At 36.6% G+C, this 27,103-nt stretch overlaps 1 protein-coding gene across 1 annotated transcript in view; it reads right to left on the bottom strand.

Moving 5' to 3' along the window:
* Positions 1–4,269: 4,269 nt before the first annotated feature.
* Positions 4,270–27,103, bottom strand: part of ANOS1 (anosmin 1) — a 129,063-nt gene continuing 106,229 nt past the window's right edge. The window contains exons 10-14 of the mRNA XM_015642630.2: positions 15,872–15,966; positions 13,641–13,812; positions 12,216–12,436; positions 10,489–10,630; positions 4,270–9,796 (exon numbers count right to left, since the gene is read on the bottom strand). Coding sequence (XP_015498116.1) covers positions 9,738–9,796; positions 10,489–10,630; positions 12,216–12,436; positions 13,641–13,812; positions 15,872–15,966 — 689 coding nt within the window. The 3' untranslated portion in view covers positions 4,270–9,737. The remainder of the gene's footprint in view (positions 9,797–10,488; positions 10,631–12,215; positions 12,437–13,640; positions 13,813–15,871; positions 15,967–27,103) is intronic.

The raw sequence follows: 27,103 nt of genomic DNA, 5'->3' as shown, positions 1-27,103 counted from the left end.
TTTGCCATTCTTTCTGCTCATCTGGCTAAAGAATGTGGAAACACCAAAGCAGCAGTCATTACTAACTAAACTGACAGTGTATGGGCCTTTCAGAGCTGATGTTAGTCACCACTTAGCCAAGCCATATTTCTTAACAGCATTAAAATGTGTTAACAGTAATACAATGTTAATAAATAACTGCAAGTATTCCAAAATGTCCAGCCTCGCTGAAATGCTGCAACTAAAGGCTTCCAAACATTCCAACATCTCATGACACATTAGAAATGAATTTCACAGATTGACAGTACAGAATTTACAAAATGTTCTAAGTTTCTGACAGATTTTGTGGCTTCATTCTTATGTATATCCATAATTTCCTGATGTCTAAGTAATATGTAAAAGAAAAATAAGGTTCTTTGAATCATAGATTTTTTCCACTCTATCTCATTAAAATAGTTCTTTAGTATAGCTTTCTTCCCACTGTGACTTAAGAAATTATCTTTTCTCAAGCTATGGATCTGTTAATTTAAGAAAAAAGCTAAGTATTTAATGGGAATATATATTTATTCCATATATATATATATATATATATATATATACACTCTATGAGAGAGTTTTATAGAATAATGATAGCAGCCTGAGAGAGACCAGAAGCAGCTTTCTTTGTACTTTACAGAGTGCTGTCCCATGTCAGTGCCCACAGCCTGTGGGCAGCCTGACTACACCTTGAGCAGTCCAAATGCACAGCAAAGAGATGTGCAGGGAGACCAAAATTCACACCTTTAATTTAGTCCCATTTAGTACCCCAGCCACGGTGATACTGTGCACTGAGGTCCCAGAGCTGCAGGTCTGCATCTGCAGATGCCTGGGCTAATGGCAAACAGAGGCATTTCAATGAAATTTCTGCAAACCAAACTTCCATGGCAGAAGGTCTGCATGGATTCCAATGTGATGGGAATTTTTTTTGGACACACTTTGCATTGTGCCCACCCTCTCTCTCAGTGAGTCTCCTCTGAAACACAATGTGAAGGGCTCCTTTCTGCCCTCCCTTGCTGTGGACACTGCTTCAACAGCAGGGGCATCTCCCTGTGACCAGGATGGCTCCTACAACCTGTTTGCTCCGTTTGTCAAGGCTGTGCTCATGCAGACATTACACCTCTCCCAGCCTGGGGGCACCTCTGTGCTGAATCTTTCCTCCCTTCTCACTCTATAGTTCAGCAGCAGGACAAGTGGTCTTTCCACATAATTTTCACTGAAGGCACTCCTTTCTTCCTGCTCCCAGCCAGCCAGCCCCCTGTGTCCCTGACATCCCCAAGCTTGGGGACACGTGTGGCACAAGCAGAGGCAGCTGGGTGCCCAGCACACTCTGCCACAGCCACAGCAACCTGACCCACCCACCTCAGCTGAGCTCTCCAGAGCCCTTGGTGGTCTCCCCAGAAGCTCATTCCCTGCTAAGATCACTATCTGACCAAGGAATACAAACAATTTTGGTAACTGCAGTTCCTCAAACCAACAACGCTAGGCATATCAAAGAGGGAACACAAAGGGGCCATTGCCGTTGTCAGTTTAATACTGAAAAACTCACTGAATAGTAATGTGGTCAAATACCACATGAATCCAAATTCACACCGTTTTACAAATTAAGCAACCAGTAAATTCTCTACAAATATGGCTGATCAAGTTCCCATTTCTTAAGACTTGAGAGATAACTTCTGTCTGACAAAATAAAAATATACTGAGAAGTTGCAGGTTTCATTTTCTTTCAGCTCTGCATTCCTGGGGGCAGTGTATGAAGGGCTTAACCTACCAAAAATAAAAGAATGTATAAGCTTCTGCTTATAAGCATTCTGCTTTAAAGGAATATTTTTCAATTTCTTTGTAATCTGACAGGCCTATTACACAATTTAAGTTGCTAATGCTATGTGGGTTTGGTTTTTTTTTCCAGACAATTTCCTTGATATTTAAAGTGTCACTGCTTGCCTTACAATTGTTTCACAAGTAATTAATAAGAGAGGATACGGAATCCCCATTCTTCATTATCTCCAAAACATGAAAGGGTAAGGCTCTGAGCAACCCATCATCTGTGACAGAGATGTTCTAAAGATTTTGAGGTTAGCTGAGATAAAAGAACAAATCTCCTAGATAAAGTCTGGAGCTAATAAAAACACTGATTATGTTGTTTAACTCATACTTTCCCAACAACTGTATATAAAAGTCTGAAATAAAAACTGTTATTTGTTCAACATATTTTACAAAGTTACTAGCAAATGTTACAAAATCACATACAAAATAAATATGGGATCACCTTAGGATTTTATCAAGGTTTTGCAGATGAACTGGGATCCATTTCACTCAGTGTGACATATTTAGTTTACCTGAATATAAATTATTCTTAATGGCATTCATCAATACATTATAACTATCCATTTAATTTTATGTGCTCACCACAATTTCTTGTGGCCAGCATGGCTGTTGAGTAGGAAGAAAGGTTTTTCTATTCTACAAAACTATATTGTGTATATAATAATTTAAATGAGATACAGCTGCAAGTATTCTTTATATCAAAAAACAAATATAACTTTGCTGACAAGGAACCTTTTACTGAAATCTGCTCTAATTACATTAATATTTATTATCTTGGTGGATTTCTTTTCTACTGGAAAGGTATCATAAACCTAAATCTTCACAGCATTGAGCAGTGAATAGAAACATGCTTTCAGTGTGTCAAGTATGACTAAGAGTAATAACAGAGAGAAGTCTTTCACAACAAAAGTAATGCACACAGATCCACTAAAAAGCAAAACTAAAACCTCCTTCAAGTTCAGGTTAAAAGACAAGAGAAATTAGCACCAGCTTCAGACAAATAAAAAAATTCAGGGTTCATTCACTAGTGTAAATCTACTGTAAGCCTCTGGTGACTCAGCCATTCATGAAGCACTTTCACCAATTAAATGCTATCCATTGTGACGAGATATTTCCCTCAAAGCATGGGGAAAACGTGTAGGGACCTTCTTTGTCTACAGTATGATTCAGTAAACTCCAAGCAAAAATAACAGCTGTCCATAACTGCTCTGAGAGGACAACTAGCAGTCACCAATTATTTTTTTCTTGTAAATTCTTCTTTTATGGTTACAGTCTAGCAGATCTTGGCTTGAAGGCACGTTCACCGAAAGTATGAAATATTTATATTTCAAGCAAGTATTGCAGCACATCTCAGAAAAGAAATTTAAAATATTAATTTGAACTTTTGCAGATGACTACAAATACTGGAATTAATACTAGAAACTGGATGTTGGCAAAGAAATTAATTCATTGGGTGAGCTGATTCTTTTTGTGCCACCTATGCTCTTCTGTTCCCAGTACCTCCTCTCCCTTCCACATGTATATAATGACAGCATGGAAATTCCAGCTTATCACTCTGCATCTGCTAACAACTGTGCAGACTGAACCATTTAAATCAGGCAACATTTTCTAATTAAAATATAAAAATATGATAGAAAGGTTGACTAATCATTACTAATCAGCAAACCCAGAGTTACTATCAAAGATTGAAAATTTTTAATCTGCTGCACACATATTAATACTGAACAGCTTGTGCAAAAGACAAGTAAGCTCTATTTGCTGTACAAATACATTTGCACACAAATATAAAGGTGTGTTTGCCTAAGTCTCCTGAAAAATGACAGTCCACTGTTTCCAAAGTTGATTTTTCCATTGAGAAGAAACAGACCTGCTGAATGCAGCTCATTATTAAATAACATGAATAAATCCCCAGCACATGCAAAGAACTGGGCACAGAAAGCATTCATAAATTCTTTAGTTTCTGTGCCTCACAGCACTCTCAGTAAATGCTTGTAGCAAGGCGTGTATGAAATATTCATCAATGCTCCTGCCAGCACCTTGAGCAGAAGCAAGAAGGAAATGAAGCACAATGCAAAAGGGACACAGCAATTGGCTCTGTTTCAAAGCTTACATTCTCACTGCTCTCCCTGGTGCTTGCTTTACCCTCCCAGGTGCTGCACTGCCACTGCTTTGGCCCAAGGCCTTCCTCAAGGGGGCTGGCATGGATTCAGACAATGACAATACAACACCTGTAATCAGAAAACAGAACTATGGAGGGTGGGTTCGTTTGGTTGGTTGGGTTTGTACTGGAACAAGCTTTCATTGTATCCATTTTTTTAATGAAATGGAATCTTTTGAGTGTGTTCTGGTTTGAGGTGCACAAAAGCCAGGTTGTACAGAAGCACAAGTGGCAAAACCCACCCCCAAAATGATGAATACTGTTCAATATATAGCAAATTTGCTTTATTTCATATGCTTTATTTAATCCAGTCACTGTGTCCTTTAATCCAATGTAAAATAAAACATTTCTTTGAAGATATGGAAAGAAAAAATTAATGTCTATTCTGAATAACAGTGTATAGAACAATTCAACCATTTATTTTGACAACTTATTGATTCACCTATTCAGGTGACATATCATTCTTATCTGGGTTTACTGAACCACAACAGCAAATATTATATAGAAACAGTTCAATACTTGCAGAGAAATTTAACAATAGGGGTGTTTCTAAATATTAGTCATTTATGAAAAAAAAACCAAAAAAAACCCCAGAAATGTAAGCATTTACTCTAATGAGATAGAAATACCAGGAAATTTTGGAGTTTTTGATCAAGTTAACAAAAAATAGATGTTTATTAGATAAATCAGGAGTTACCCAAAGGTGCGTCTCCAAGCTAAGGATATTGCACCAGAGAATAATAGTGCATCTATGAGAATTTGAAACAGTTAAATATTTGCATTAAGACAGATATTTATATTTGTTAAAAATACAGAATTTAAACCATGGGATACTGCACTTTAGAACAGAAAATACTCCAAATCTAGTGCATACACAGACTCAGCATGAGTTTCAGTCATGGAAATCTTTCCTTGCAGGATCAGACCACTGGCAAAGATCCAGCAACTTAATTAATTTAAGTTAGCATAACAAAAGGATCAACAAATCCTCACTGCGAGCTATCCAGTTAGAATAGCGAAAGGGCAAACTCTTATGCCTGACTTTTTACTTCTAGTACTGGTTTATAATGTAAATGACTCAAATGATATTTAAACTTATTTTCAGATTATTTTGATGACTAAAGAAAACTAAATACTGTAGTAAAGAGAGGATAAAATGGTATGTATGACTTCATACACAATGAACTTTAGTTGAAGCGGAGGTACTCGGTGTGACACTGATTTTTCTTAGATGGCTCTATCTCTTCAACTCAAGAAAAGCAAAATTCTAAATTCTGTATGGAGGAGATAATGTAGCAATATTTCGATGTAGGATAGTTTATTACATAAACAGTATGTACAAATTCTAAACATGAAAATAGTGAGTAAAAGAAATCAGACTCTATTTACATTTATATTTTTTTACAAAATGTTTTTACAAGAAGTGTATATTTTTTCTCTAAATAACAGGACAAACACATAAGACCATTCTCTTTGTATTACATACATAAATAAATATTGACTTTAAATGACTGTTATAGGAACATAATTTCTACAGCCGATTTGGGTAACAGAGAAGCATTTGTTACCTCTACTACAATATAATTAAGTAAAAAGGAAAAATTTTACATATAGAGCTCTGTTAATTACTTTGAAAATTGTACCTTACTAATATATCAGTAGAGGTAATACAGTCGTTACATTTCATGCCCACAACTGAACAATGAGTTTTGGCATGCAAACCCACATATAATCATCAACATCTGCAGGTATCCATTTACATTTTTTTTAAATAAAGGGTTTTCTTAATCATTGAAAACTACATGCAACAGCTTATTAGTAGCATATTCCTGGTTAAAATGCACAAGTTTTGCATAACATTATTTTTAGTAATTGATGTTCACAGGTACTGATCTAAAGGGTAGGAACATACTTGGCACATAGTATAAGAAAATGAATTAATAAATAAGTCCATATCACTATGACATTTACATATACACAAAAATAAATTTTTTATGGTGTTTTACACAGAATTTAGAACTGTCTGGTTCTCCCACTTTGTTTTACAAGGCCCTGATTTAAGACATTATTCAAACAAACTCTGACATCCATGCTTGATTTGAAGCATCACTAAAGCTCATTCTTAACTGCACAGGTTTGCTTCCATCCCACTGACTTCCTTTGTGCCAACCTTCCTGAATCAGGACCTGCTTACTGGAAACTCTCCCTGACTCCAGCTGGGAGCATGAAGATGAAAGTATTGTGAAATAAACTGACTCAGTATTAAGGTTTCTATACAGTTCTGCTAATACCAATTAGCAGAATTGCCAAATTCCCATTCACACTCGCAATGACTGTGTGTGTGACCACGCCAAGTATCAATGTCAACGTCAGCACTGCCACACCACGTCCTCAGCTCTTTCTGAAGCCACTAAGGTGAGGATGTTCAGCGTTCAAAAAATCAGACTTCTTGTTTATTGTCTGTGTGCTATATTCTTAATGAATATTCAAACTGGTACACATGGATGATACAGCAAAAGTTCTGTCTTACTTTCTCCTGCTCTATGAACAACTCAAAAATGGTCAAAAAAAAGACGTAATGAGAACAAAGCAGTTTCTTCTTATACAAAAATCACCAACGAACAAAAAAATTCACTTCACAAAGCAGTTAGCAAAAATTGCATAATCTTATAATTCTCCTTTAAGAAATAAAGATAAACAAAATGCATCCTGAATTCAACTGATACAAATCCATCAGAATCGTACACAGTAAATAACACATTAGTGTAAAGGTGCAGAGTATCTTCAAACATCCCAATATCTCTAATATCATCCCAATATTAACTCTAAATTACACAACATCATTAGAGAAAATAAATCTTTAACTAGGAATTAAGTAGCAAATTACAATGCTATTACTGAATTAAATGTTTGATGTGGCTTAGTCTAGGAAATTAGGACAATACCATGTGTGATTCAGCAAACAAAGCTTTAGAATGAGGCACTGAACACTTCAAATCTGTACTGCTAAATTTAAAAAAAATAATCAGGAAATCACTCACAGCTGGGAATTTAACATCCATGCATGAGTTTTGTTGACTGTAGTTTTCATTTTTGATTTGGAGGGTGACTTGAAAGGCGAGTTGATAAGATCATTTGTAGAAGGAAAAAAATAATTTACATCTCAGTGGACCCTGTATAATACACTTGATCAATAGATTTCTACTTTATCAAATTTTGGTTTTGATCAATCTAGCTCAGAAGGGAAAACCTCTCAGTGTTCTTCCAAGTTCCTTGTTACTTTGAACAGAATAATGCTTCTGAGAGAATGGCATCAGCAAACAGTAACCATTTTGATTCTCCTCAGAATGATCATATGAGAACTAAGGGCTCCTAATTTCCTGCTCATCTTCAATGAATTGGCATCATCGTAACAAAGGCCAACATCTATGCTTTATAGTGCCACTGCAGTTCCATGCTTTACAGTGTCACTATGAATGAAATGTAATTTTATTAATCAAGTCACTGTGGATTTGATCCAGCACAGCTAGAACAGACTGTGATTCAAAGGTTTGGGCAGAATTCTTCAGAGAAGCCTGAGTTAATTACCTTCCCTGATCCTGCTGATCCAGCAAACACCATAAAGTTCACTTCTAGACTCATCTATGCCCTGTGCAATCCAAATGTGGAAGCAGTGCTGCACACCAGTCCAACACAAATTTTGTTTTCTTTGTAAAACATACACATGAAACACTTCCATCCTGACTTTGGCATTCTGGAAAAAACTGAAAACGAACCTTTATACTACAGATTTTTGGAAGAAGAGTTCGTCTGCTAATTTGCTAATGTAGTTTGGAAAATAGAGGAAGGAATTAAAAGCACCATAGCCTTCAATAGATTTTAAGCTATTGTTAAAGGCCCAAACCATGTAGCAATAGAAAATGTCTGAAAATTCTTGGTCACTAAGTGAATATCAAAAAAGACAACAAGCAAAATAGAAAAAGAATGGAAAAGAGCCCTTTAAAACTGAAGGTAAAATTGTAGAAAAATTGTAATGAGCAAGTGATCAGAAATTAATGAGGTTTCCTTCTCCTCCTGTGGTATAAATGCTGTAAACTTCAGTACAGACCAACTGAATATTTTGTGAGCATTCTACTATGATAAAAATGGCTCCAATCCTTGGTTTCAGATAGGGATTTCTTCATATTTGGTTTTTCACAAAACAGTTTGTCATCAAGACAAAGGAAATACATGTACCACTCATGTTTGAGCTCCTCTCACTGAATATCTGAGAAAAATATGAAGCACAGGTGAGTCTGTAGAATCTAGTGGTAGAAAAAGTGGCCACTTTGTCCAGTTGGAGTCAAGTTTTGAGGTATATTAGTCTGATGTGATGATTCAAGGTGCCAAAGAATTCAGGAGCTCTTTGAACATCTTGAATATTAAGAGCTGATTATTTGTATGGATGTTTATTGGCAGATACTTCCCACACTCTCAAAAATAAATCCAAGCAGTTTCTGTTTACTATTGAGACATGTGTCTCTGTGTGACAAATTATTCTAGGCAGTTTATATTGCACAATAAGGCAATACGAATTCCCTTATGGTTAAAAAGGGCACCCTTCTGTCTAAATTTGAAAAATGAATTCAAATAAACTGTAAGCCAATGTTTTCCAGATGCCAGAATATTGTCACATAATTCTTCCTGTAAGCAGAACAGCAAAATTGAGCCAATACATCCATCCTTCTGTTCTGAAGATCCATGGGGAAAAGAAATATGTGCATCAAAATTCACAGCCAAAAAGTAGCTCTACAGCTACTTGAATAATAAATGTGTCTCAGAATTTCAGTTTCTAAAACTTTAATGTTAACTATTCAGATTTTTAACAAGAAAATTGCTGTTTCTATTCAAGATAATATTATACCTTGAAATACCATGTATCAAAAAATTTTAATTGTATGCAAGGTTTTAAAAGTTATTCTTCTAGGACCTATCATATAATTGCATTCATTGCCATAAATTTAAAAAAATTCTATAAATTTCCATATGTTTCTCTACAATGGTATTTCTACCCTGTACATCCTTTAGTTACTGACTATATTAATAGAAGATCTACATGATAGAACATTACCACTTTAGACCAGATGGGTAATACATATGTATCATCATCATCCTCCTCCCATGGTGCCAATGCAATTATTAAAAACTGGGTATTTCAGGGTTTCTGCTACTGGTATTTATTTTACTGAAGATATTCTTTAATAGCAAAATACACTAGGGCTTAAATTAGTGACAGGCAGGGCTTTAAGTAAAAGAGATAATTTAAATCCACTGATGAGAACATGGCCTCTTTCAAAAGTATGCATACATCACAGGACCTCGCAAATAGTAACACTGCATTCAATAAGAGAAAAAGCTGCATACACTGCACCGTTTCAACCTACTTTAAACACAGAATATGAAAACATTATAATAAACAATACAATGAACATTTTCTCACAGGTGTTGAGTTGAATGCGATCTTCAGTTTGTTGAATAGTGCTGGTACTGAAATGATACTTGCTGTATGATTCATCCTGGTCATGGTGCAAACATAATTCTTCATGGCTAAACTACAGAGAAATAGATACAGATCATACAGGATGGTAACTTTCTCTGGAAAACTGGGTTCACAGCTCCAACAGATGTGCTGTTACCCAGCCCTCATTTGGAAGGTCAGTTTTTTTCCCTCAGTTATTTGATAATCATCTGAAACAGTCTAATATTTCTCTGGGGATGGCTTGTAGTGATGTGGATGATGTTGCTTCAGATGAGGTCCTAAACAAAGAACAGGAAATTATGCATGTATCAAACCCTGGATATGTAATGTCAACATTTATCCATGCTGAAAAGGCTTTGTGAGAGCTTCAGCTTTCAATCCTACAGCTTATCAATGCTGAGTCTGTGCTGACAACTATGTGTATGTTAAGGCAACTTTAGTGGGTCTCTGAAAGGACAGAAATATTCAAGCAGACAAATTTGGAACTAATTCTATTTTTTACTTGGCTTTGCAACACTGAGCTGAATTTTTCAGAAATACACCAGGTGCTGGAAATGGCCATTAAGAGGTTTGCTTTAGAAATATGTTTAACCTCTAGCCAAGCTGGACTGAGCAAACCCAGAAAAATCTAATTTTGAAAGCTATGCAATCCCCCAGGCTGCACGTGGAGGACAGACCAACTTTGAATCCCAAGTGCTATCGGCATAAGCCACAGAGCTGTGGCTGCAACAAATGGCAAATGTTAGACCACAGAAAATGAGTGAGAGCAAGACTGGATTTGCTTCTGCTGCTGCTGATGGAGAGTTATCGGAGAAAAAAAAGCCAGTATTGTTACACATCTTAAGTTTATGGAATGCTACTGGAATCAGAAAAAACTCTAAGGTTTGAAAAAGGCTTCCACTCTTTGCATGTGGAAGACTGAAATTTTACAGCATGTCAGCAGCACGTGTTGGAAGAGTGCAGTGCTTACTGTGGGGTGGAAATGGAGGAAGGTCGGGCGTTCGGAAGGATTTAATCGTGGCTGGCCCCTCCCCGCCAGTCGTCAGCACTTGAACTTCCAAGCGGTACAGCATCGAGGGCCTCAGGTTGGGCACTGTGAGTATGTAATGATCCTAAAAATAAATAAATCAATTCTCAGACCACCAAAAATTAAAACAGAGCTGCTCTACTCCCACACATCAGTGGATTAAACAGGTTCTATCACTGTCGCAGTATTTTCACCGAATTCCATTAAAAGGATTTAATATATGCATCGCTTTGTTGAGGGAGCATGTTTTGAATTGTTTGCTTGCCATTCCCTTTAAAAAGACGTATTTTGAACCCTACTACTATGGTTTCATGTGTACAAGGTCCAAGTTGTTACAGACTTTTCTGGAAAGTGTGCTGATCATTTTAATGATGTGCTCACCACTAAAAAATTAATTAAAATCTATTTTCCTAACCATTCTTTTTAACAAACATGTTCATTACATAAACCTGTTTTTATTTTGGATTTACATGTGAATTCTGGTAATTTAAGTAGTGGCTGGCCTGGGACCACTTCTGCAGCTAGTGAAAAAGAAGAGTGAGCACATTAATTTCAGATTTGTTCCAGTTACAGCATAAGAATTTGTCTTCTTCTCTTAAGGTCATTTATGGTGTGATAGATTCACTTTACACTGCTCCATACCTTTTGTGGCCACTTAGATATGTGCTAAATAATTTCAAAGTAATTTATAGAAACTTCCAGATGGGAATACATCTGGCTAAAGACTGACAGATATTAAGGAATCAGAAGTCATTCTGATCAAAAATCAAAATCAAAACTATAAATCAAAGCATCATCTGCATTAGGCTGGAACAAGTATCTGATTCCAAGCTGCAAAGGCCCAGTCCCAGGAAGGGACAGCTGGAGGCGTGATGCTGGACAGTGTGGGCAACAGGGTGTCCCTGCCACCACCCTGGTCTGGCCAGGAATCCACAGGACAAGCTATTCTGGTTGGAATTGTACCCACCCCATGTGGGGAAGCCCAAGCAAGTTGTGGGAATAACTTTGGTTTTCCTGTGGGATAATTTGCAGCTACTGCCAGAGAAGACAGTAAAGGGGAAAGGAGAGATAAAGAAAGTGGGGGGAAATGTTTGTGTGGCAAATTAGTACATATTCCGAGATTAGTACATATTCTGCCTTTAATGTAATAGACTTGGCTGAAGCTGTTCCATCTCATATAAAATCCTGCATGGGTAGGGTAAAGAGAGGAATGCACACAGTGCCCTTGTACACTCCTCCTGCTCTTCCAGGTGTTCCTCCAGCAGTCAGGTCCTGTGCATTTCAGCCCTGGTTGTGTAAATACTACATTTTTAGTCAGAGTGAATGGTCCTTGGCATAACATACCCTAAATTTTGGTGGTTTCTGACAGACAGAAGATATTGTTTCAACTCAAATCAGAGCCTTCTGCAACTTAACCAGGTGCTATAAATAGATATATACAGTGATAGATAATTAAAGGCATCTCCAGGCTCTACAGTTTAAAATGTTTGATGTATCATCAAGAATATTAGCTTTGTATCTCCATCCAAAAGGAAAAAATAAGCACTTCCTGCTCCAACTTACCTGCAGAACCAGTGTTTGACATCTGCATCACCACTAAACATTACAAATGAGCCACAGACACACAAACTTTGGGAGCCACTGGGAAAAGAAAGTAACAAACAACTTACTGCTGGCAGTATCTGTGACTGTGAAATGATGCTGTTGGGTAAACTGTTCTGCCGGCTCTCTGTGGTCACTTCTGCCCAAGTGACCTGAAACCCTGTCATGGGCTGGTGAAGGTCTGCCTTAGATATCTTCCAGGAAAAATGGCCAGTGATGTTACCTTCCTGAACAATGAAAGATGCAGACAGATTCTCGGGCTTGGCCAACACTTTGGGTAGAACTGGCACTATAAATGTGGAAAGCAATAAAAAAAGACAAGCTAAACTTTTAGAGATAATCTTCAGTAATATTCATTTAATTCCACAAATCAATGTCAGGCAGAGTTGTTGTATTTCTGGTGTTACATAGGATCCAGTCAGCTTTCCACCACCACATTTTCAGTGTTAACCTAAAACCTAGGTTTGATATAGTACACTGACATTTTGGGCCCACCTCAAACTTCAGATAAAACGCTCTCAGCTGGAGGTAGAGGAAAAAAAAGCTATGGCATATAACGACCTAAGTGCCTCATTCATAGGGAGCCATTCATTCTCCTGCTCCTCATATTTCAGAGTACCTGAACTCAGACTGGAAGTTTTGGGACCACAAGAAAATGCACAGGGTAGCACAGAACTCCATAGTTCAGGCAAAAAGTAAAATTTATGCGCCAAAACTGTAGTACAAGTTAATAGGATTAACAAGTTACAGTTAACTCTGATTAGGGGACAGTTGTACCTGAGTTCCAGTTGCCCAGGAAGGCTGTAATGCTGGAAACTGTTAGGACAGGCATTAAGGAAATGGCAGCGATGGCCAGCAGGGCTCTGGGTGACTTAGGGAGCATGGGGTACCCTTGGCCATCCCTCTAACCAGAGGCAGAGGTATCCACACTTGGCAGTGCAAAGCCATGGCTGGCCTGACCCAAGACCAGCTGACCACAGAGGTCCTCTCCAACCAGTATCTCCATAATTCTGCAACTTCCATAAGCCTCTTGTTAAACACTGTGAACAATGCTGCCAAAGATGAGGGTCTGTATTTCTTACTTGAAAGCAGAAGTAGCCTAAACAAAATCAAACTGAAATAGCAGTTGCAACTGCAGCAAAACATTGAAAGGATGGGTCTCGCCCCCATAATCATGTTTACAATTATCATCCACCATTACAATACAACTGGGGAAATTGTTCTTCCCTACAAAAAAAAACCCCAACCATGCAACCATAACACAAATGTTATTGTGTGTCCACTATGATTACACTTAATTGACAAAACAGTAATAATATGCTTGCCAAAATCGTTTCTGGTGTGTATTTCTGTTGATTTGCACAAAAGCATTAGTGATATTTTTATTTGTTTTGAATCTCTCATTTCTTGTTCTAGAACTGCTTTTAAAGACTCTCTTTGGTAATTATAAATGCTTTTGGAACTATTTGGTAGTTCTCCAGATCACGTCTTACCTCCTTCAGCAGGACAAGTAATGTGCTTGTGTTTTTTTTCTTTAAATGCAGAGCAAGGTGGGGTAACAAAGAAAGTACTCTCAGCCTTAAAACGACCTTTAGGTTTTGCAGGCAGAACAGTTACTTTGTATTTGCATGAAAATGACAGGTCCTTCAGAATAATGTAGTTTTCCTACAATAAGAAAACCAAGAAGATCACATGCTGCAAATAGAGCCCAAGGAAAAAAAGAAAAAAAAATGAACAAATTGAAAAATAACTTTGGCAAAAGATGAAAAGTTTTCTCAAAAATAAAAATATTTTCCTGGATGCTTAACACATGCCAATGTGGTTTTAACTCAGAGAAGAAAGCAAGTATTGTCAATGTTATGATTATTTTCAGTAGTAAAATATATTAGCATGATATTTGAATATGTCCTTCAATTCTGCTCAGTTCCTTCGACACACTGCATCAAAGCAACTGACTTCTAATATTTAGAACAGTCTGTGAATGATGGCAGTGGGGGTAGCAATGTGAGGATATAAATGCTAATCGAATTAAATAAATGTAGGAAAGCTGAGTTAAGCTGCTGTAAATGACAGGCTTCATCTATGTTTAACTTTTTAAAAGCACATTTAAAGTTCAGCATGGCATTATGGATGCATATTTTTCCACTTCAGTACATTAAGTACTTCTATATTCTTATCAGGAAGAAAAACTCCATAGCTGAATACAAAGCACAAATCTTTATTTAAGGACGAGTGGAGAAGAAAACTTTATACAAACTGCAAATGTCCTGCCAAATTTGTTGTCTAAAGTACCTTTGAAAACTACAGTCTGAAACCCTTAGCACAAATTACATATGGAAAAAAATGGTTGGTTGGTCAGTTTTTATCCTGGAAAAATGTCTAATAATATGTTACTGGCTAAGGTCAAAAGTCTTACACTGCCTTTTAGATCTTTAATTCCCTTCAGAATCACTAATTTCCCATGTTCTTCTGCATAATTCCCTCTTTTTTCTTATTGCAAATTAGTCCAGCCTTCACTTGGAAGGTCATTTTTAACAGGACATATGGATTGGGCTGAGACTGGACTCCCTGCCTTCCACCTGCTGGGAGAGTGGTCCAACAGGTTTGATGTCTCCTTAAAACTGTGACAGGACTATTTTTATTTATTGTGACAGATTAGATGAACTACCATAAAGTGACTGGAAATAAGGAAAAAAGGGAGTAATAAGGTCATTAATCCCACAATGCATTTGGAAAAATGTCCAAACAGTCTTTCCTGACCTCTAGTGGAAATGAACTTCTTAAATGTAAAGTTTCTCCTATCTCCAATGTGCATATCTCAAAATATTTCAAATGACCAGAACATTATGTCAAAATCATTTTTGAAATCCACCTCTAGTATGTGCTTTGCTGACCCCATGAAGCAATAAATCTTACAAGCTAACACCATCCTGTGTGAGAAATTATGTCTTTTTATTTACTCTTTTACATGCCATTAACTCCCCTGAATTGATGGGGTAGCACAGATCAGGGTAAGAAGGAAAAGTGAATTGTGATTTTGTCCATTCTGCATAACACATTAAATCAATTCTGATGCACCAATCACATTACCCCATTGTTCAAACAATGTGTTACAGAGACAGATGACACTAGACTGCCAACAAATTGAGTACAAAGTACTGCCACTGCAATATATATTTCAGCTGACATGTACTTACATGGAGCTTTTCTCCCCATGTGATATCTGTCTGACTTCCAGACTTAATATCTAGTATTTGTCACCTACAGTCCTCCTTTTCTTACCTATTATTCTCCTCAGGGAGAATAATCACCTGAAACTCACCTGCATGTCCAAAAGAAAACCTGGTTTATTAATTACTATTAATACTGTATTTGCACTGGCCTAAAGTCCTACATCATTAATTGCAGATAAAGCTCCATGTTTTACATGCTGTAGAGATATATAAGTACTTAGTTAAGAAGTTTGTCTGGTCTCATTTTCTGAATAACAAGAAAAACAAATAAAATATTTTAGCATAGTGTGGATTTAGGAAATCCAAGCAGCCCAAAACCAGTCCAGATACATTATTTTTATATTTTGCCAAAGAGGAACATAAAAAAGAAAGCATCCTTACTGATCTATGAAACAGGATATAGCACATACTGTGTTATGTTACAGAACCATCCTTTCTCTTGCTGCCTAGGAACTACTCAGAGTCAAGCAGAGGGCTGAATGAACACTTACATAAGTCAGCTCTGTTACTTTCTTAAGTCCTTTGGTGTCATTGTGTGCACAGGACTCCAGTAACCAGTGGACTTGGAACTGATTCATGCTGATATCTAAATCATATAAAAAGAGAGGAAAAGACATACATTATAAATATGTTTTCACCATTGCAACTCTTCTGACTTCTCTGGATTAAAACAGAAGGACTTTTAAGTATTGCAGAGTCGTTACTAAGCAATAATGAATATAACAGAGAAACTATTATATAGCACTGTAATTTAAACCTTGTATCAGCTAAAGGAAATAAAACAGTGAAATTTCATTTTCAGATATGCTACCATATACTGCTTACATTTAGAAAAAAAAAGGAATTTAAATCGAGCATTAAAAAAAGTAATCTCAATGCTGCTACTTCTAATCATCCTCCAAATAATAGGACTGACTTGGTGTCAACTGCCTGTTTATATTGTTAGAGCATTGCAATACTGCTGCCTGGCACTGCTTGAGAAATCTGTGCCTGAAGATATGTGAAAATGCCTGCAAATCCCCAAGCTTTCTTTTTTTCAGGATACACCATAAAACCTGTTCTGTATCTGTCCAAATAAAATTCTAGTCTTGACTCTTACGAGTAATACTGAAGGCTTAAGTTTCCTCCCATTTAAATCAATGACAAAACTTGCTGCAGTATCAACAGTATAAGCTTCCAGCTTATTTCCAGCTCTTCTAGCTTTTTGTCTAGTAATGCTTAAATAAAGAAGCAAAACAAAGAGCAAAAAAGAACTAACAAAAGAAGGAAAACTCATTAGGTAGTATAAGTAGTTCCTGACATTTTTCTGGATTTCATTCTCTATGCCAGAGATGCAAAATTACGTCTGTTATTATTAATTAGCTCGGTATGACAGAGCCACTAATGTGCCTGACTGTGGGTTTTGGGAGGAAAAACAATTATCTCTGATGCCTTAAGGGCTGATCTGGTATTAGACTGCTATGAGCAGTTTGGATGCAGAAGAAAAGGATTGTGAACTAAAGAGAAAATTACTAGTGTAGGAAAGTAGATGAAATGGCCCCTTGAAATAGATTTTTGCAGTAGCTGTTCTTCATAACAACATGTATGCTAATTATTTTTCCAATTTCTTTGGAAACAATATTTCTTGCAAAAAGAAATCCATTTAAAAAATATGTATTTCCTACTTTGTGATTGTTGTCTCTCATTTAAAATAAATCAAGAAATGGATGTGCTTTTGCTTGTCCCTTCAAGTTCTCCCACTTGATGTGCCTGTTGGATGAAGACAAAAACTCACAGTGCATTTATAAGTAGGTTTCATCTGATTTCATCTCTTCCAGCTCACTCCATTATCAAGTATCACCTGCTAGGTGATCCTTAAGGGCTCTTCTGACCCAAGCCATTCTATCGTTCTCTGATTATTTTAAACTATCTTCATGGGTGGACTGCCTTTTGCAAAGCTAAAAAATGTTTATTTTCATTTGTAATACTTTTCACTTGAAATCTATCTAAATCACTCTCCCTTGGCAAAATATTTATCCAAGCCAATTCAATATTTTATCAAGTCAATTGTCCAGCAGTCAGGGATTGGATAAAACACAACCCTAAGGAAGGTCACAAAACACCATGGGCAGCTGGGAAAAGACAAATGCCAAGCATCAAGACCTTACAACAGCTCAGCATTCAGATATTCTGGTGTAGAGGTTTTCTAGGCCTCTGTTCATAAATGTAATTCAAGGAAGAATCACAGAATTAGCCAAGAGCTTGTGTTGGAAGAGACTTTAAGGATCACTCAGTTCCAAGCCCCCTGCCATGGGCAGGGACACCTCTCACTAGACCAGGCTGCTCAATGCCCCATAAAACCCAGCCTGGCACACTGCCAGGGATGGGAAAAAATATTTAATTCCAGCTACTGGCACACTGGAATCCTCTTTGTATTTTTCAGGCAGGTCCACCTCCTTTCATTATGAGACCTTCTACTCCCAGACAGTTATTTTCTTCCTTCCTTCCTACTTCTTTTCTGCATTAGCAAACCCTTAGTAACCCATTTGTAAACACCTGCAGTTTCTGGTAACTTCTCTATTTGAAGAAAATAGAAACAGGTTAAAGAAGAATACAGAAAATTACAAATATGTTTAAAAAATCTATCAGCTTGTAATCTAAGTGTAGGGTGAAGTTTTTCATAAACATAACTTCTTGATTTTATTTGAGCTAATTAATATTAAATTTTATAGTAGTCTGGTATTTTGATAACAACCTATACTAAAAATAGAGCATTTTTTTTTTCAGCAAGTATGTAATTAAAGGTTATCTGAAAAAGGTTTTTGTATCATATCTACAAGTATATAAACTGTTATAAACTGGAAGGCATCATGACAGCCAGAAAGACTAAAACTTCTTTAATTCTCACCTCCGTATTTATCATTGCTGTTCTTTAAAAAAATGGAAGATACACAGGTTAAATGCCATGTGTTAAAAAAGAGAAATGTAAAAAACTATTCACAACAAAACCACCCCAATTTTCTCCTTTTAAAAATCCATCCTGTCAGTGTCTAAAGTCTGACTAATACAATGCAAAACAACAGAATAAAGTATGAAATACAATAAGGAAGTAGTTCCTACTTGAGACAGAAACATTTTTAAAAATAGGGAAAGGTGAGACATTTGGTGACTAAATAAAGCTAGAAGCCTGAAAAACTCAAAATGTATATGCATGCATGAAGTATGCATATGAAATGACAAGACTGTTTTGGAAATTATCTTTAATATTTTGAAAAGAAAAAGGAGACAATACGTATGAAATTATCTAAAAAGCCCAATGAGAAATGGAGAAAAATTATTAAAATATGCCTTTGTCTTATAAAGTTGCTCATAAAGATCACAACTCTAAAGATTATACAACATTATACAACTGATTTTGTGTTTATAACACATGCAAAAGAAAAGCTTTTCCCAGCCCTCCTTTCAGCAATGCATACTACCCTAAATTTTAGTCTGATTTTTGGGTTTAGCTGTCCAATGCAAACTGAGGGATAGGTACTGGATGAGCTGCTCAAGCTGCATCCAGCTGAATGTCAGCCACTGCCACCAGAGTCAAGAGCTCTGGATCAAGCTCAGGTTGATACTTAATACTTGATATTAAGGTTAATACACTCAGCCCACAGCCACATCTTTTTCCAAAAGGTCATTTGAGTAGTTAGTATGAACAGAATATTCATTACCTAATGGGACTGATCTTGGACAGTTTTATTTAAAAAATCAGCAATTCCTTCTAAAATAAGAACAAAACAAGAAATTGCCAGACTGCTTCAGTCTGCTTCCCTGGTATTTCAGATGTTACAGTATCAACTGCTTTCTGAATATCTGGAATTTTCTTAACTATAAATTTTCAATCATGAGTCTTTAAAAAGCTTTTTAACTTCATTGTTCTCACAGTTAGAATGTGGATCTATTCTAACATTCTGGATTGATCCATTGATACTGGAATTAGTGATGCTTACACAAACAGCAAGCACTCGTTTTTCCCAGAACTCAAAATATTTGTATAGAAACACTGAACTTGAAGGACATAATAAGTACTAGCACTCATTTGAGCAGTTCTAAGGTTGTGAAATTAGTCAACAAAATAGCCACTTAAGTACAAACAGCAGACAGCTTATTCAAATAATTACTTTTATTTTAAATTTACATAAAGAGGGAAAAAAAAATAGGGTAATCCAGGAAAATTACTTTAAAAATCTCTTAATGATACTGACATGGAAATTATCTCCAGACGTCCAAGCTAACGGCTTTTAGGTCTGTGAGACAAATGCACGTAACTAATCTTTTCAAATAAACGAATAGTTGATGTTAATTACTTGGACAGTGCTTTTTAAAGTAGATTTTCTGAATTATAAATTGAGTTTCTAGGCTTAAGAAAAGATGTCTATACAGATACCACATGATCATGTTCTTAAAATCCCATGTACACTTAGCTCTTTCGCTCAACAAGGGTATGCAGATAACTTTGTTGGACAGAAGTCTTACATCTCTAGTTAGAAATGTTTGGATCAGGCAATACTCTAAAGTATGGTTGTTTTTTTTAATTTACCCCAAAGTGCCTTATTTTCACATGAGTATCTCCACAAAGCGCTCAATCAATAGTGTTTAGAAAGACATTCTTCACCAGATTTTTGTGCTTTCTCCCCCTCCACAACTTAAACTCTAGTTTCATTTTAATAAAAACAAATAAATATATTTCTGATTTTTCTGGATGGAAAATGTGCATTTATTCTGTATCTTCAAGCTGTAAAAACAGCTCAGAATTCTACTAATGCCAGTGCCAACTACATGTGTTTGCCACTTGGAAAACTTCAGGAGCATATGCACAATTTAAGCATCTTAAATTGATAGACCTCAACATAGCCTAAGCCATGTCTGCACAATGATTGGTAGAAACACCCTGAGCTAAATCACCTCCCTACAGAATTTAAAGCTCTAAGTATAATTCAGAAAAATAATCCAACAAAATGGCAGGTAATTCATTCAGTTCTCCTAAATAGAGCTTCTGGTGCAAATGGTTCTACAGATTATTTAAAACAAACTTTTTTTAAAAAAATTAAAGGTGTTTTCTTTTTTTTTCTCATCTTTCTCAACATTTTCCACATTTCTGTTCTGTACAAATACATCACTGCCAGCCGTATTAATCATTTCATCTAATGTGGTTTCTTTTTTTTTACCATGCTACTGCAGACAGCTACTTTCTCTGCCTCAAATTCCTTTTTCTCTTATCTACTGCAGTTACTGTTCCAGGACGGTGCCAAATTGACTGTCACAAGGAGCTGAAGCTTTGTAGCCGAAAAACTGGCATGGCATGGGCACAACAGCAGTGAAACTTGCTCATGCAGCCCAACACCATCAATATGGAGCTACCCCAGGAAAGCAGGTAAACAGAGATATTTATTTCTTTGCATCCTGTGATCAACAGCAAGAAAATTTCAGCAGACCATTTTGGGAACTGGGGTGTGTTCTGCCACTTGAGGTCTTTAGGTGAAGAATTTCATGGCTCCTTATCTCTGTTCCACCCCTGTCAAGTGGTGAAAATGATAACAGTGTGTGTTGGAAAAGTATTTCACCTCTTGCATGTTATTCTGATGTGGGCCTCTACCATTTGGTACAAAAATGCCAATTAATACCAGCTGTGACAGCACTATTATACAGGCAACCAAATTACAAAAACTTATTAGAAGGAAAATCAAATGGAATTTGCTGGAAAACAAGGTTCCACAACAGATATGTTCAACAAGAGCAGTTCAAATTAAGGTTTCATTACAATAAAAATGTCTGGTATCAATAAACACAGTAACATGAAGTCGATTGCTGCATCAGGACAGGATTGAATGTAATTAACATGAAGTGTCTGATAGCTTTTCCCATTAGAACAAAATATGGTACAAAAGTAAATATTAAAAAATAAGACATATGAAAACCTTTACCTGCTAGCATAAAATTAGTGATTTAATACAAATAACTAGCAGCTGTGAAATGAGTATTGCAGTAAAAAAATAAGCAACATTCTGTATTTTTTGTCAAGATACCTCAACAAACTGACTCCCTCCAAAATACATATATATAATTAATATGCTAACTGTATGTCAAAAGGAGTTGTTATCAAAACTTGGCAGATAATGAGCCAATAATATAAACCTGCTGTCTTCATTCAAAGCTAACCCTTCTTCAAACAGGAAGCCAAAGGAGGATGAAACATCTCTGAAACTATTCAATAACAAAATTATTGAAATAATTTCTTCTGTGTGCAGCTAAACCTTTAAGTTTATTTTATTTTGTTAGATCTCATATTGCATATAGCAAACCACAATGATTTTCTGTGACTGGCCACATGTTTTTTGTTTTTCTTTGCATACTGGGGGGGGGGGATTGTTCTTACAAGCTTCTGTGCACATGGGCCATTATTCAACCAAGCAGTTAGGCTTATGAACAGTTGTGTTAACTTCAATAGTTAAGGGTAGCTGAAGGATCAGGCCAGAAAGTTTAGAACCTAGCAAGATCAAGGCATTAATGACTGTCAAAACTATAGTAAAAAGACTGTCTTGAACATGTCTTTGATAGTCTTAGACTAATAGGAAGAAGGAAATATAAAAAAAATTAAGTTATTTCCTTTCTGGATCATGTGCCTTGAAGCATTATTGCTCTAAAAATAGGTTAGAACAAGGGGAAAATGTTTTATATTTAATATCACAACACAGGGCAGAATATGCTCAGGGCACATGAAGTACCTTGTCTCAGTATCTACAAGCTTGATTAACTGACTCTACTGCAAAGTCATAGTATGATTTTTCAGAGCTCTGTGTAAATCCTGTGTCAGCATCCCATCTGGGAAAAATACATTTACCTCCCTCACTGTATTGAATGGTGAAGCTGTGGCAATGGTAAATGGTGAAATTAATGATGCCTTGCATAAAGTAAAATATATTATCAACTCTGAAGTGCTGAAAGATTTGCACAAGTCAAAGGCTTCCTGAAGAAATGTTCCTGCTCATTCTGCCCCCAGTATGCAACCCTATTTACAGCTGGGCATCTACTACAACCCTGCACTGATTGCAACACACTGCTGCAGCGGAAGGATGGGCAGCAGTGTCTGCCTGCATTCCCACACCACAAACTAGGAACCAAATATTTCAGACAGAATGTGATGAAGTATCTGCTGCTCTCTCAGGTTCATGATCATCTCTCTATTGGACAAACATTGTTTTCCATGTCTACACAGACATCTAATATATGCAGTTTTCCATCAATGCTGTTTCTGATGAAGTTCAGTTGCTGGAGAGGTCGTGAAAAATATGCAGGGAAGGCTAAAATATGGGCAAAATCCAAGTGAACAAATGAAGCAGTGTTATTTACTACTAGTTCCTTCAGTTTTGAAGACATGATTAGCATGAAGTGATTCACATGGTATTTATTACATTTAAATAGCAGCATGACAGAAGACCAGCTTGGGAAGGGATACTTCAGTGTACTGCAGACAAGCAAAACATGATCTCAGTATTAGATTATAACATTTATTTCTTCATATACTGGTTCATGAGCCACTGTATTACTCTGATTCACGGTGTCCAATATTTGCAATCTGAAGCTAATGACAGGACAAGAATAATAATATAATAACAAGTGCTATTTTATTCATAGTCGTTTAGCAAATGCAAAATGAGGTAAACACAATTTACCTTCAACTAGTGTTAAAATGCTGCATTGATGTGCTAGTGCATTGTAAGTCTCTCTGAACTCCCCTTTTCCCTGTAAAAACTACTTGTTTTGTCACAGGCATTTTAGGTAAGTTCTCTAGAAAAAAATTAAATTACAACAACTCTGTCTCTTTTGCTTCCTCTGCACTGATTCACCCGATGGTGAAAAAAAATCCAAAGTTTCGTTTGGTTATGAAATTCACAGTACTCATGACACCTCTTGAGAAAAAAAGCTTTTAAATAATCACCTATTCAAGCAGTATGTTTAAAAATAACACCAAAACCTTCAGCTGACATTTAAACTTCACTCAACAAACAATTCAATTAGCAAGACAAACTATACTCTTTCCTGATCTTACTTGGAATAAAAGCAGTTTTGATTAAGTCACAAAGATTTTGTTTCTCACATTATGCCATTGAAAACAAACTTTCTTTCTATAGAACACATTCTTTGTATAATGGAACAGTAAGCCCTTCCAAAAATGATATTAACAATTACTGTGTAATTTAAAGACAGACCTGAGACATGGTATTTTTGTCTGTATCTAGACCTAGGAAGCCTCAAGGTTTGAAGATGTTTATATTGAAGGATTTAAGCCTGGGATCATCTCTAAGCCGGATTACCTCTACCCTTACTTATTTTCCCACACACAACATCCTATACAAAGTGAGTTCAACAGTATCTCATTCTGGTTTTCCATTACAAGGAAATTTGCCTCTTGTAAGCTCCAAGTCTCACAATAGCTGCTTGTAGCCTGAATAGAGGCCTTCTACATTACTCCCTCATAGCCAGATTTTCAAAGCCAGCTAAGCATCCCAGACCTGAATTTAATGAAAAAGAAAAAAAACCCAAACAAACAAGTCCAAGGCTCACTAAGGTTATATATATACACTGAAAATGTCACCAGGTACTCTACCATTAACTTTAGCCTTGTGTGTACTGAAAAACGTGGACAATAATTTAGACAAGCAGATTATAATGAGGGTAAATCCACTATATTGAGGGTAAGTAATCCTGGAATCTCTCCCAGCTCCAGACTCATCGTGCCCCTAATTCCACAGTGGGAAGAGATGCAGGGATGCACCAGCTACTCCCTTCTCTCTCAGACTTCATGCAAAAGCCATTTATGGGTGGGTTTGCATACATGCACAGTGATCCATGGAGATCCAAAACTGGACTTTCCTGGTATGCATTATAGAACACCATACCAGGATGCTGCTATGCTGAACTGGTATCAAAAAGTTTATGGTATTAATATGCAGTTTCTAAATCTGCAGTTAAAGACTGATGCATCTACGAGAAATAGAGCAAAACCAGGTTAAGTATCTATAAAACCATGTTCATACAGACTAGGTAAGCAGAGCAAGAATCAGGATTCATATAAACATAGAATAATTGGCTTCAAAACAAAACAAAACAAAAAAATGTGGTTCTACATAGAACAAGCACTTTAAACTCTGTAACTCCATCACTCAGGATGTTTCAGATGCCCTGAAACTTGGTGATCCTCACAGGACACTGGATATTATTGTGAAGATAAATGCATTGGAAGGGAATAAATACAGTGAAAAATCACCCTGGGCTCAGGAATTTTGACCAACTCAAAGTTGGCTGAAGCTGGGACAATAATATGCAGAAATACTGTTACACTCTTGCCCTATTCTTATGTTCCTTTTGATTTGTTTTTGGCTGCTGCCATGAACAGAACACCTGTTGGGCAGGATCTTTGGTCTAAACTGCTATGGGTATTTTCACATCCAGTTTATGGTCACAGGAGCAAAAGAAACTGGTATTAACAACTCATTTTCATTATACATCAGCTGCATACATGGGTCATCTTAAAAATTAGATTACAATTTCATTTTCAGACACCCCTTTTTTTGGTTTCTTTCCCTCCAACTCTAGCTATTCCTTCAAATAGTCCAGTTTCCTTCCCCTATTTGTAGTGCTTATGCAACTGGTTTTACGGCCACCTTATAAACCAGCTAATTAAAAATACAGATTAAAAAGAGGCACGTGGAGGAAAACTTACCCAGTTTACAAGAGGACACTCATTAGTTTAAACCACCTTCACCATAAGCATGATGACTCCCAGCTGATAGGTTAACTTCCCCTGGATCATAGGATCAGTGCTTTATCCAGAATTTAGGCAGGCTGCGAGGGCACTCATGAGCAGTTATTAGCCCATAGCTCATGAGAAGCACCTTGTAAACTGCTGAACCCCAGTACCTTTTACTCACAGTAGGAATGGTAGGATTGCTCCAGGTATGGCAGTGTAAGCCTGTGAGACAGCTTTGACATAATATGACCTAGTGATACAGAGTTTGGGAAAGGAGAGGAAGAGCTCAGCTGGTCAGAGCATGGTGCTAGCAGAGTCAGGGTAGTGGGTTTGTTCCTCATAGGAGCCATTCACTCAGGAGTTGGACTCAGTGATCCTTCTGGCTCCCTTCCAACTCAGAATATTCTGTGATTCCATACCTGAATGGTGAAAAGCTTGCCATTTTACCCCTCAGTTATTGAGCCTGCCTCACATCAGACATTGCCATTGACACGTTTAAAGATACTATATATGTATGCATACATATGTAAAGTACTGTGTTTGTTGTTAAAATAATTAACTTTATATGTTGCGGTAATACTCAGGAAGTAATTAGAAATCCAGAAAATTGTACTAGTCAGACATAGACATGCTGAAGGTAGATGAAGATGCTGATTTTGAAAATGTACTTTTTCCTGAAGAATTAAAAATCAGGAAAGAGTTTATTTATTAGTTGGCTGGTTAATTTTTTCAGTACCTTCAAGTGGATTAAGTCTTGATAAATGATTTTGCAATGGAATATTTAATATGTATCTGCAGTCTGACTGCATTCCATCTAATGATGGTCTATCTTTGGATTGAAATCATAATTGTCCAGGTAATTTGCAATTACATTTCTATTTAAAATTTTAATGTAAGTTCAAAATAAATCAAATAAATTACATTTCTAACAGTTACTAAATTTAAGAATAAACAGAAGACTTCTTTTAAATGCATAAATTAAGTCAAATTAAAAACACCTACACAATGACTAAAGGTGTTCTGGAGTATGATTCAGGTCCTACTGAGGACTTGTGCACTGCCCACACTACATAAATTTTAAAATTCAACAATAATTGGTTTAAATGTACAAAGGTGTACAAATGTACAAACCAGTCCAGTACAGCCTTCAGCAAACATCAATGGGTGCCTAATAAGTAAAATCAGTGTTCTGTGCTGTCTGTGCTCTGGGAACACAGTGGGTAGTTCTGATTTGACTTGTGATTATTTGATTTCCTGGCAGACTTTGAATCAATTCCAATTACATTCCTGAGACTAGCAGTTGGACAAACTTGCCTCTAAATCTCTCATACCAGGAGTTTTAACCACCTACCCAGAAAGGTATGGAGGTTTGGAAGCAAGTGCAAAGCAACAAGTAATGGTTTTCTGTTCTGCCTGTGAAATCATGAAGAAATGCAGTAAACACACTTTCCAATATTGTCCCATTTGAAGGGGAGATGCCACTGAGGTTGCCACCATTGCAAATACCATTTTAAAACTTTATAACTGGCCCCTCTAATCAATTGCAGACTATTTGAGGATTTGAAAACCATCTGCTCTACCAAATTCTATTATTTGTGGTTGATGTTTTTCATGACTCCCACCAGTAACATTTTAAGTATTGTAAGCATTTCACATTTGGACAGAAACCAGTGTTACAGGCACTTCATAAAGTAAATAAAGCAAAATTGGAGATGGTCAGATGCTCCCCTTTACATTCTTTTTAAAAAGGCAGAGAAATTTTTTCCTGAAACTACATTAAGGCAAAATAAGGAGAAAGACGAATTTAGGGAGGTGTAGGAACCACACAGATACTTCTGACAGGATACTCTTTTAACTCCAGAATAATTTCCCATGATAATGAAAGCTCACCCATCCTCCCAGGCACAAATGCCCATAAGATACAGGTATCTGACTCAGGAGTAGC

Source organism: Parus major, chromosome 1, assembly GCF_001522545.3.
Source record: "Parus major isolate Abel chromosome 1, Parus_major1.1, whole genome shotgun sequence".
Taxonomy (NCBI): domain Eukaryota; kingdom Metazoa; phylum Chordata; class Aves; order Passeriformes; family Paridae; genus Parus; species Parus major.
This window is presented reverse-complemented; position numbering and strand designations above follow the sequence as displayed.